General features: G+C 31.6%; 1 protein-coding gene across 1 annotated transcript; it reads left to right on the top strand.

The window, feature by feature from the left end:
* The first annotated feature begins 4764 nt into the window (after positions 1 to 4764).
* LOC139841899 (uncharacterized mitochondrial protein AtMg00810-like) lies at positions 4765 to 5205 on the top strand. The gene is made up of 2 exons (XM_071832086.1): positions 4765 to 5003; positions 5133 to 5205. Exons 1-2 carry the CDS (start codon positions 4765 to 4767, stop codon positions 5203 to 5205), a joined length of 312 nt encoding a protein of 103 aa, XP_071688187.1.
* The last annotated feature ends 6721 nt before the right edge of the window (positions 5206 to 11926 follow it).

Below are 11926 nucleotides of genomic sequence, written 5' to 3'. Positions count from 1 at the left end.
ACAGGGGTTGCAAGATTATTTTCGGTAATAACAATGCTAAAGGATCTTTCACAGTTTTAAAGTTAAAGTATAGCTTTGAAAGATGTAGAGATCTAAGAATGATGTCACCGGTTCAGAGTTATGGCTTGGATTCTGATACGTCGATATCAGAATATGTGATTGAATTTGTATGAAATGATTGTGTATCATTGTGAAGATAGTGAGTATAGTTAATGATTTTTGAATCAAAATTGAAGAATGTACAGTGTAACATATTAATTGTGAACTTAAATATTTCTCGAGTAGTACCTACCCGTTAAAGATTTCACAATTAATACTTTGTATAAAAGAATTTTTATTACCGTCTTTATGAAAATATATGTATGTATATTTTCTTCAGATCTAATATAGATTTAATGAGTTAATATCATATTAAGCTCATTTGATTTTCGGCTTGACTTAGAAATGATTAAACTCTAAAACATTAAAGATTACATAATCTTTGCGGAGTATTTCGCTAATGTAATCGATACTTCATTATTTATTCTTATTTCTCGGTGAAGGATGTTGATGCTTGTGGAATCTTTGCGAACCTTACAAGGCACAGATGATGTTTTCTGGAAAGTTTCGAGTACATCGAAAATGGAAATGTAAAATCAATTATGTAATTGAATAATACACTTGGTTTATTATGAAATGGAATTCGTTAAGTTAAAACAGAGATTGTAGTTAACAATGGTTAAGTTGTTAAGGAAGGATGTACATCATTGCATATTAGTAATATGAACTAACCGAGTAGTACCTACCAGTTAAGATTCACACATAATATCTTAGTACGAAAAGATTTATTTTGATTTCAAAATTCATATATATTAAATATACATAAAATTTCTTCAGGAGAAATGAGTTAATACTTCATCAGTTATTGTTGCTGGTATTTCTTGGTAACTACTATGCGTATGACGTTGATGATCAAGGTACATATTGTGATGTTGAGGCTTGCGGTGCGGATGTTGTTGGTGGTGGTAATGGTACTGTTGGTGTTGTTATCGGTGGTACTGTTGATGCCGGTGATTCTGCTGGTGCTTGTAACCTTTGCACCATATTCTTCAAAGCCACTACCCGAGCGCGAAGCTCGTTGACTTCTTCTACTACACCGGGATGATTGGCGGTTCGGACGAGCGGATGAATAAGATCCAGAATTTGAGAGAGTATATGATCATGATGAGATATTCTAGAGATGAGAGAGAAAATGGTATTACGAACAGGTTGGCCGGTAAGTGCTTCAGGGTCTTCGCCAAGAGGGCAATGTGGTGGATGGAAGGGATCGCCTTCTTCTTGCCTCCAATAATTAAGTAGGCTACGAATCCATCCCCAATTCATCCAGAATAGATGATGGCTGATTGGTTGATCCATTCCGGTTACACTGTCTTCAGAATTCAGGTGAATATCCATATCGGAATAGCTATCGGAGTTTAAGGAATTTGAACTAGATACGGGATCCATCTTGTATAATTAGAGAGATGATTTTTGATATGAAATAGATTATAGAATTTAGATTGGTACTCTTCAATACATAATTTACATATGTATATATAATACCAAAATTCCATAAATCACGGAGGAATTTTCGGAAGATGTCAGGAAAAGTTTACAGTAACAGATACGCTAAGATATGAATTTTTCTCTATACACTATTTATGCAATAAATGCAGGAAAACGTGTCTAGACTTAAGAATGATAAGCATGTAATTTCCGACAAGAAATGATAAGCAAAACTTTTGACATGCAGACACAGTCGAAGTCCAGACTTACGAATGCATCCTAACAACTATCAGTTAGACACACTTATGCAAGACCTGGTTCACTAGGACCAATGCTCTGATACCAAATGTGAAGATCGCTCCAAATCCATATGGACGAACACGTCATTCATCGATTTCATTGCGAGGTATTTGACCTCTATATGATACGTTTTGTAAACATTGCATTCTTTTGAAAAGGCACACCATAAATGAATATTTAAATCAAAGGTTTTTGACATCTGATGATTTCTACATATAGACAATCACCATAAATAATAATTTACAACAGTACTTCCATTGACAATGCAGTCAAAATAAGATACATGGTGATGATTTGGTGAATGCAACGTTTCCTTGAAAAATATGCCATGTAAGACTCCATGCACATAGCTTGTCTAACATATAAGCAAACAGCGGAAGACTTCTAGAGAACCTGAGAATAAACATGCTAACAAGTGTCAACACAAAGGTTGGTGAGTTCATAGTTTTAGTGTTTCGTATAATCTTTATATAAAATTGGATCACAAGATTTCAGTTGTTCCATCCAGAAACGTTTATCAAAATATTCTACAAAATTGAGCACCCTGGTAACTAAACTTTAACGTCTATATAATAAGTACCCCTGTTTTAACATACATGCAACCAACATGTACAATACACGCAAACCAACGTGTATTAAACTCAAATAGCATATGTCTGTTTTATAGTTCAGGCTAGGGTTTCTATACCTGGAACAGACGGGGATGTCAAGCCCTATGGATCCATATACAACTACTCGCGCCCACCAGTTCTTATAACTGGCAGTTACTAGTTACCAAAGCTAAGGGATTTTCAGTTCAAACTCAGTGTAGAATTTAGTATGTACTTGTATTCATTGTGTTTAAAATAAAGTGCATGTATTCTCAGCCCAAAAATATAGATTGCAAAAGCAATTAAAAAGGGAGCATATGTTGGTCAATAAATGTTTATCAAGCTAGGTCTGGTCATAGTGTATCATAATCCTAATGCTCGAGATCGACATACAAAATTTATCAAAAGTCATTTCAAAAAGTCAATTTTGACAAAAGTTCAACAAAACGAGATGTACCTTATATAAGGATTCATTTACTCGGTTGGTAATATTCAAAAAATCCATTTTATCAATCTCGTAAATAAGTTGTTTAAATCTTAATTGCAGATTCAAAAGCAATTTCAATTAACGTCAATCATAATTCAGTTGATCATATCTTTTAATCCGTTCATCGAAACTATTCAGTGTCTAAATGAAAAGTTATTGATTTTTCGCCAGCTTTCCAAAAACATGTATATCATATACCTTTTACCAGTAATATATGTATTTAATTCGTGATTCATCATAAACTGTTTAACGACGAAATTTAGCATACAAGCTTGTATAAATATATATACTCGAGCACTAGACATGGATACACTATTAGTATATAAAAGATAAAATATAAATGCTTACGTATCAATATTGTGATTCAATATTTCAGAAAAGTACGTAGACGTAACGGAGATGATAAACACTAGGTTTGATTCATAAATATACCCCCGAACATTACCCATAATTTCCTTAGTTCTATACCGCTTGAAAACCCATTTTGAAAGTAACTCACTCATGACCTCGTCGTAGTATTTTATGTATAATACATAATTAATAATACTAATAATAATAAGATTAATAATAATATTAATCTTAATAATATAAATAATAATAATAATAATAATAATAATAATAATAATAATAATAATAATAATAATAATAATAATAATAATAATAATAAATTAAATTAAATAAATATTATGGAGTAATAATACTAGAGAAAGAGAGATAGATTCAGCTGAGCCAAAAATCGAGCAATTTATAGAACCTTTTCTGAAAAAGTACCCCATGCGATCGCATGGGATTTATTCTTCAAGGCCATGCGATCGCATGGCACCCTGGGACAGCTCACAAATTTTTAACTTCTTGTTTATCGACATAATTTTATATTATATATATAATATAATTAATTTATATAATTAATTATATATTATATTAAATTCACATGCATAGTTGACTTGTAATTTTTTTTCTTCTGATAAGTCGTACGTCATCACTCGACTTATGTCCCGGTTTCGGCTTTTCAAATGTCCTTTCGTACGCTGAGAAAACTTGTATTTTACGTTTTGTGACTCGTACCTTTGTTAAAATATAGTTTTAAATTATCCCTAAACTATACCACTCAAAGTATATCATAAACTTTCGAGTATTTTGGTCATTTACTTCTATAAATCATTGCCTCGCTATTTGTTGATATATATATAATAACAAATCGTTTTATGACCAAGTTAATATATATTTTCAACATTCATAAACACGTTTTAAATATATGTCGCAAGTTATTCATACAATTAATATTCCAACTTATCATATATATTCAAATAAATATTTAAACCAATAAGTTTAATGTAATTAAACAATTAAAACTTTGTTACGTTTTCAAGTTATACTATATATGTATCTATTTACATATAATGGTTCGCAAATCGTTGAGAACAACCGAAGGGTACTTGAATAGCTCAAAAATTTTGAGATTCGGTTTTACAGACTTTGCTTATCGTGTCGGAAACGTTAAATCATTTAAAGATAAAGTTTAAATTTGGTCAAAAATTTCCGGGTTGTCACAGTTGCACAATACATTGTCTTTTGTGGTTTTAAGATTTCTGATGCGGATTCTATTTTGTTTGTTAAGAAAGAATCAGGTTTCCATGTTTTGGTGTTATTATATGTTGATGACATGATTATCACGGGAGGAAACGAGTCAGAAATCTCTCATTTAAGTGATGATCTTTCGGTTCGTTTTGAAATGAAGAATCTAGGGGAGATTGGATGTTTTCTTGGCTTGGAAGTTGATAAATTAGAAAACGGGTACTTTATCTCTCAAAGGGGTTATGCAAGAAGTCTCTTGGAACGTTTCAACATGGGGGATTAAAGTCTATGACTACTCCAATGGAACCAAACCTCAAAATAAAGAAAGATCAAGGAAAAAAGCTCAAGGATGTGAAGTTGTTCCGACAAATGGTTGGAAGTTTGATCTATCTAACCATCACAAGGCCGAAAATTGCTTACTCGGTTGGCATTGTTTCACAATTTATGCAATGTCCAACAAATGTTCATCTTGATGCAGCAAAAAGGATCCTTCGTTATGTGAAAGGATCAATAGGTCATGGCTTGTGGTATAAGAAGTGTGACAATGTTTTGTTAAATGGTTTCGTGGATGCAGATTGAATAGGAGATGCAAATGATCACCATTCAACTTCGGGTTACTGTTTTAACATGGGTTCCGCAGTTTTTTCATGGTGTAGCAAGAAGCAAGATGTTGTTGCTTTATCTAGCACAGAAGCGGAATACATAGCTGCAACTATGGCGGCTCAATAATGCACTTAGCTAAGAAGATTGATTGGTGACATACTTACAGAAGTAGACTATGTTGTCAAATTAAAATGTGACAACGAAAGTGCACTCAAACTTGCTTCGAATCCCGTTTTTCATGCTCGTACTAAGCTTATTGAAATGAGATATCATTTTATTCGTGAAAAGGTTCTAAGCGGGGAGATCGAGCTAGAAAATGTAAGGACGAATGCTCAAGTAGCCGACATCTTTACTAAAGCTCTAATGAAGGCCAAGTTCATGGAATTTCGAGAGGCGTTGGGAATTGTTGATTGGGAGTTTGCACCAAGGGGGAGTGTTAAAATATTGGTACAAACTCAAAGTGCCACTAAAAATCAACCTATGTCTTGTACGAATTTTGAAGATTTCGGTAAACGTGAAACAGACGAATGCGGCACATCTCTTCTTAGATGCGGCGCATCTATGCTCCAAAATGTGCCGAAGGTTTTTAATGCGGCGTTTCAAAGGGATGCGGAGCATCACCACAAAGAGATGCGGCGCATCACATAGGGATGCGGCGCATCCCTACCTGCAACTTGCCACTTGCTCAACTTGTTCAACTTGTTCAACTTTTTCGACTTGAATCCGACTTTGGTGCTTGTTTTACTCCTTTCCAGCTTTCATAGCATGTGTGTGCCCATAATTTAAGGCTTTAATAATGTACTAGTAGTGTGTTTAATCATGTTGTTTGCTTTTGATTATCTATTTAAGCTTGTTGATTGTAAGCATTTGAATCCAATCCAACACTTCAAGTTTTCAATCTTTTGTTCATATCGTTTCTTAGTCTTTCATTTACAGCAATTATCTAGTTGTCTTATTCTCTTTATTGTTCATTCTTTTCTGTGTCAATTTAATTTATAGTTCACTTTATAACTTAATTGTTTTTTCTGTTCAATTGATCTTATAAAACGTTCTAGGTTGGTTGATTGTGGACCAACAGAAAACGACAGATTCGTAAGTGATTTTACCTCGGCCATCAGATTAACGCCGAACTCTGACGGACTTGATCTGAATCTGGAAGAAGAACGATTTTTCTTTGACTTAAAGATTCAAATATAGAGGACAATCATTATGAACTAAAGATACACATTTTTGGGTGTTGTGGATTAATTAGTAGAAAGCAAGCTAAGCAATGTTTAAGTTGAGTAGTTGTGAGTGTTTGATATCATGGTGGTGGTTCTTCTAAGACATGGTTCAGTTTCATAAAATTTTATAACGATAGCAGGAGTTCAGTCAGACTGTACGTTCTAATTTCCATACGTTATTGCTTGTAAACGTTAAATGACAAATGTATACCAGTTATTTAAGTTATTTAATTTGTTAGCTGTTAAATGGCAAATACTTGTTCAACTATTTAATTTGTTAGGTAGAAGACTATTTGTGTGTATTAAAAGATAAAATTACAATTACATTTTAATTTTTGAAAGTTAATGAATTTTCTTAACGAATGTTAGTCGAGGGACTACACACGCGCATTATAGGCATGAGCAAATAAATTGAAAAATCGAAACCGAACCGGTACCGCTACCCAAAAACCGTAGCAAAATGGATTCGGTATCGGTTCCCGTTTCATAAATTAATAATTTTCGGTTTCGGAAAATTCCGGTTCGGTTCTGGTATTATAACGGGAAATCGACATTAAGTACTGAAACTATACACAACATATAGTTACCATATTAGATAAACCCATAATAACTTCATGAATTTATCATTCTTTTCTTTATTAATATATTATATTAGTTATATCAATAAATACACAACATATAGTTACCATATAGTTACCATTTGAAAGATTACTCCCTTACTTTTTGTCAATAGGCTTGTATGTTTTAAGCTTTACGTTTCAATTTTTATATCAATTTATGACCAACCTAGTTCCGTCATTGTAATGGTTTCCGTTTTCTTTCATATTTTTGATGAAGTTAACGTTTGTTTTAATATATTTTACATCTTTTTCGCCAAAAAAAAAAGTTACCATATTAGATAAACCCATAATAACTTCATGAATTTATCATTCATTTCTTTATTAATATATTATATTAGTTATATTAATAAGTGTTATAATTTAATGTTGTATATGGCATATATCTTACTAACATGAGGGAATATAGAAGAGATTAAATTCTTATTCAACAATGGTGTACCTACTGATTACAATCGATAATATACTTATAGTACAATAATTCACTGTGCAGTTAGGTGGAACAGTAATATCCGTGATCCACCAAATATGTTGATTCACCAAATTTTACTTTATCAAAAGTGTCGGCCGCTACACCATGACACTTGACTTATAACACTCCCACTTGGACGACAATTTTGTTTCACTAGAGATCAACTACAAGTTACTGCCTCGTTAAAAACCTTGCTAAAGAAAAACCCAATGGGATAAAAACTTTAGCCAAGGAAAAAAGAGTGCAGCATAGAGTTGACTCCTCCTCAAGTAGACATCGCTGAGTCGTCACATCTTTTGATCTTGCCTCATGCCAATATTGTGAACATGTGTTCTGAAAACAGTAGTTGACAGTGCTTTGGTAGAAAGATCTGCAGAGTTGTTGATTGAACGTATCTCATTAGATCTTGAGTATATGAGAAGAATCTAGGAGGTATGTATTTTGTTCAGTCACTTTTGATATACCCTTCTTTCATATATGCTATGCAAGCTGCATTATCTTCATAGATAGTTGTTGAAATTTTATCGCGTTCTAGTCCACAAGAAACAATAATGAGTTGTGTCATTGATCTTAACCAAAAACATTCCCGAGTGGCTTCATGTAATGCAATCACTTCGGCATAATTTGATGATGTTGCAACAAGTGTTTGTTTTTGAGAACGCCATGATATTGCGGTGCCTCCATTTAGGAATATCTAGTTTGAGATTTAGCTTTATGTGGATTAGATGAATAATCTGCATCTGTATAACCAAACAAATCTTGTTTTGAGTTGTTAGAATAAAATAATCATAAATCAGTAGTTCCCCTAAGGTATCAAAATATGTGTTTGATCCCATTCCAATATCTTTTGGTAGGGGCTGAGCTGAAAATTGTCAACAAATTAACTGCAAAAGAAATGTCAGGTCTTCTATAATTAGTAAGATATATAAGAGCCCCAATTTTACTAAAATATGGAACTTCTCAACCAAGAAGATCTTCATGATCTTCTAGAGGATGAAATAGATCAGTATAAATATTGAGATCTAACAAACATAGAAGTACTTAATGGTTTTTGTCTTGTCTATATTAAAATGTTTTAAAAAAACTTTTTTGTATAAGTTGTTTGATGTATAAGTAAGTCATTAGTCATATGCTCAATATGTAAATCAACGTAATACTTGATTTTTTTTTTCATTTCAAAATCTTTCTTTAGAAGTTGAATGGCTTCATAGATTTCTTTATTTAAGATAATTGATATAAACAGTTATGATCACATATCCGAACATTGTTTTTATAAAATACATGTGCAAATAAGTTTATATGTATACCCTTTTCTTATCAGGTAGTCATTTAATCAGTTATACCACATACGTCCCGATTGTATAAACCCATATAAAAATCTTTGTGATTTAATAGAATACATTCATTTGGGTTTTGCATTAGATGCTTATGATACCTTAAACCCTTCAGGTATATTCAGGTATATCACTATCAAGTGATCCATAATGATAAGTAGTAACAACATCCATTAGATGCATTTAAGTAACTACCAGGTTGATTATGTATCTAATAAGTAATTGTATCTATTACAGGAGGATAAGTTTTCCTCATAATTCATTTCTGATCTTTGTGGGAAATCTTCAGTTACAAGTCTAGTTTTGCCTTGTAACTTCATTTCCACATTTCTTTTTCGGTTAAAAATTCATTTGTATCCCATACGTTTCACATCTTTAAAAGTGATCACGATTGATCCGAAAATTTTTCTTTTATTGAGCGATTCTAATTCAGATCGTATTGCTCCTTTCAATTAAGCTCAGTCATGTCTATTTTGACACTCAATGACAAATTTTGGTTCTACATCATCATCTTTATTCATGATGTCATTATATGAAAAATTCTCATCAATATTTGTCATTTCGTTTCGGTTCCATTATATTGCATAATTTATTGAAATTTCTGTATTTATTATCAATATCCTCTGCAGAAGGAGTATTGATATTTGATTCTTCTTGAACACTTTATTTTACCTCATTATCAGCTGATTTTCTTTTCGAGGATTTTTTTCTTCGGAACCAATTGATCTTCCATATTTCATGCGTGGCAAAGACTCAAGAGTGACATTATTGCCAGCTTTTGGAATTTCAATTCGAGCTGGAGCTTTTACTATTATTATATATGATTTAGTCACTCTTTTTGTATCTTTAAATCCATCGGACAATTTATTCGCAAGTTCTTGCATACGCATTTTTTTTCGCATTCTTTTGTGCGAGTATCAAGATACCTTAATTGATGTTCACATCATGAAACATCATTTTATTTATTTTTTTATTTCTCCCCCTAATTTAGGGAACAATTTTTCATTAAAACGACAATCAGCAAAAATGTGCTGTAAAAACATCACCCGTCATGGATTCAATATATCTTATGATTGAAGATGTTTCATATCCAACATATATTTCAATCCTTCTTTGAGGAACCATTTGTTGTGGTGGTGCAATTAAAAATACACTGCGCAATCAAATGTTTGAAGATGGAAAATATTTGACTCTCGACCAAAATTAAGTTGGTAATGGAGAATATTTATGACTTGCACTTGGTTTAATGTGAATTAATATCGCATCATGTCAATTTACATGTCCCTATATATAAATATTGAGAGTTTTGTACTCATTACCAATTGTCTAGTTATTAGCTGCAAGCGTTTATCTATTGATTTAGCTAAACCAATTTTGTGTATGCACATGAGTAACTGGATGTTCAACAACAATCCCTGTAGACATATAATAATCATTAAATGCTTGAGATGTTAACTCACCAGCATTTATCAAGTCTCATCCTTTTAATGGTGTAATCAGAATAATGTGTTCTCAATTTAATAATTTATGCAAGAAACTTTGCAAATGCCATATTACGGCTTGATAACAGACAAACATGAGACCATCTACTAGATGCGTCTATTAGGACCATGAAATATTTAAATGGTCCACATGATGGATGAATTTATTCACATATCTCACCTTGAATTATTTCAAGAAATATTTGTGATTCCTTTTCACAATATACTTTTCATTAATCACCATATGTGTTTTTCATTAATCACCATATGTGCTTTTTTCATTAATCACCATATGTGCTTTTTCATTAATCACCATATGAGCTTTTTCATCATATATCATTTTCACCATATGCGCTTTTAATCATATGCGCTGCGTTTTTCATCATATGCGCCTTTTATCATATGCGCTTTTCATCATATGCGCTGCGCTTTTATCATATGCGCTTTTAATCATATGCGCTACGTTTTTCATCATATGCATCATATGCGCTTTTCATCATATGAGCTGCGCTTTTATCATATGCGCTTTTAATCATATGCGCTGCGTTTTTCATCATATGCATCATATGCGCTGCGCTTTTATCATATGCGCTTTTCATCATATGCGCTTTTAATCATATGCGCTTTTAATCATTTAGTGATAATCATATCCATTATGATATATATATATATATATATATATATCAGAGAAACTTAACAAATTTCTTTTTGAAAACAAGACATTATTTATCAGGAAATTCGTACCATTTTGTAACATGAATTTTGCCTTTCCCGTTCATTTTATTAAGACCAGATATGTATAGTTCCTTATACAACTTAAAAAGATGTTAAGATCGACAAGTTTTATATCAGTGGTCTATGCTACCACAAGAATCTTCATGATTCAAGAATCTTCATGATTCTTATAAGAGTTTCATTCAAACCACTTATTTTGTGCACTTATTTGGTGGTTGACATTATATTTTGCGCATCATTATTTCTTTTCATTAATTATATTATACAATAAGTATTTTCTATATGTTTTTTTTATTATAAATATTCTGTATCTTTTATTGTTGTTATTAAGAGTTATATGTACAATTTACATTAGAAGTATAAATTTTACTACGTATAAAATTAGTTGTTGATAACATATCTAAAATTGACTTATAAATATATAAAGGGCTAAAGGTATAAAGGTATTGAACTTGATGATTTAAATTATATACCCATTTAATAACACGGGTTTTAAAGAAGATATTATTTGTTCTCCCTACACATCACAGTAAAAGTTAAAAGAGTAGGTGGGATTAGTCTTAGGTGCTGTTTGTTTTTTTAAGATGTTTTTGTCTGAAGATCTGCGAACCACATCTGTAGAGAAGATGTGGCTTGAAAGTCTGTAAGCTGAAAATAGAAGACTGTTTTTTTTCCTGCAAAAGTCAATCTCATTCAGAATTAATACAATTCTAACGTTTTATTAAATACAGTTAACTATTAACTAATACTTCGTATAAAATAACAACATTTATTTAGCATTTAAATAAAATTAATTAATTAATATTTATATACGAGTAACATTATTGTTTTCACTATTATTAATAATATAAAATTAGGATTCATGGATAAATAAATAGAGATTGAAGTAGAATATTTTATCTATATTTATAAAGAAAAATTAACCTGTTAAAAAACAAATCAAGAATAAACAAAGCAAAAAAAACCAAAGAAAGGTTATTAGCGT

Source organism: Rutidosis leptorrhynchoides, chromosome 4 (genome assembly GCF_046630445.1).
Source record: "Rutidosis leptorrhynchoides isolate AG116_Rl617_1_P2 chromosome 4, CSIRO_AGI_Rlap_v1, whole genome shotgun sequence".
NCBI classification, from domain to species: Eukaryota; Viridiplantae; Streptophyta; class Magnoliopsida; order Asterales; family Asteraceae; genus Rutidosis; species Rutidosis leptorrhynchoides.
The sequence above is the reverse complement of the archived record's forward strand: the minus strand, read 5'-3'. Positions and strand labels throughout refer to the sequence as shown.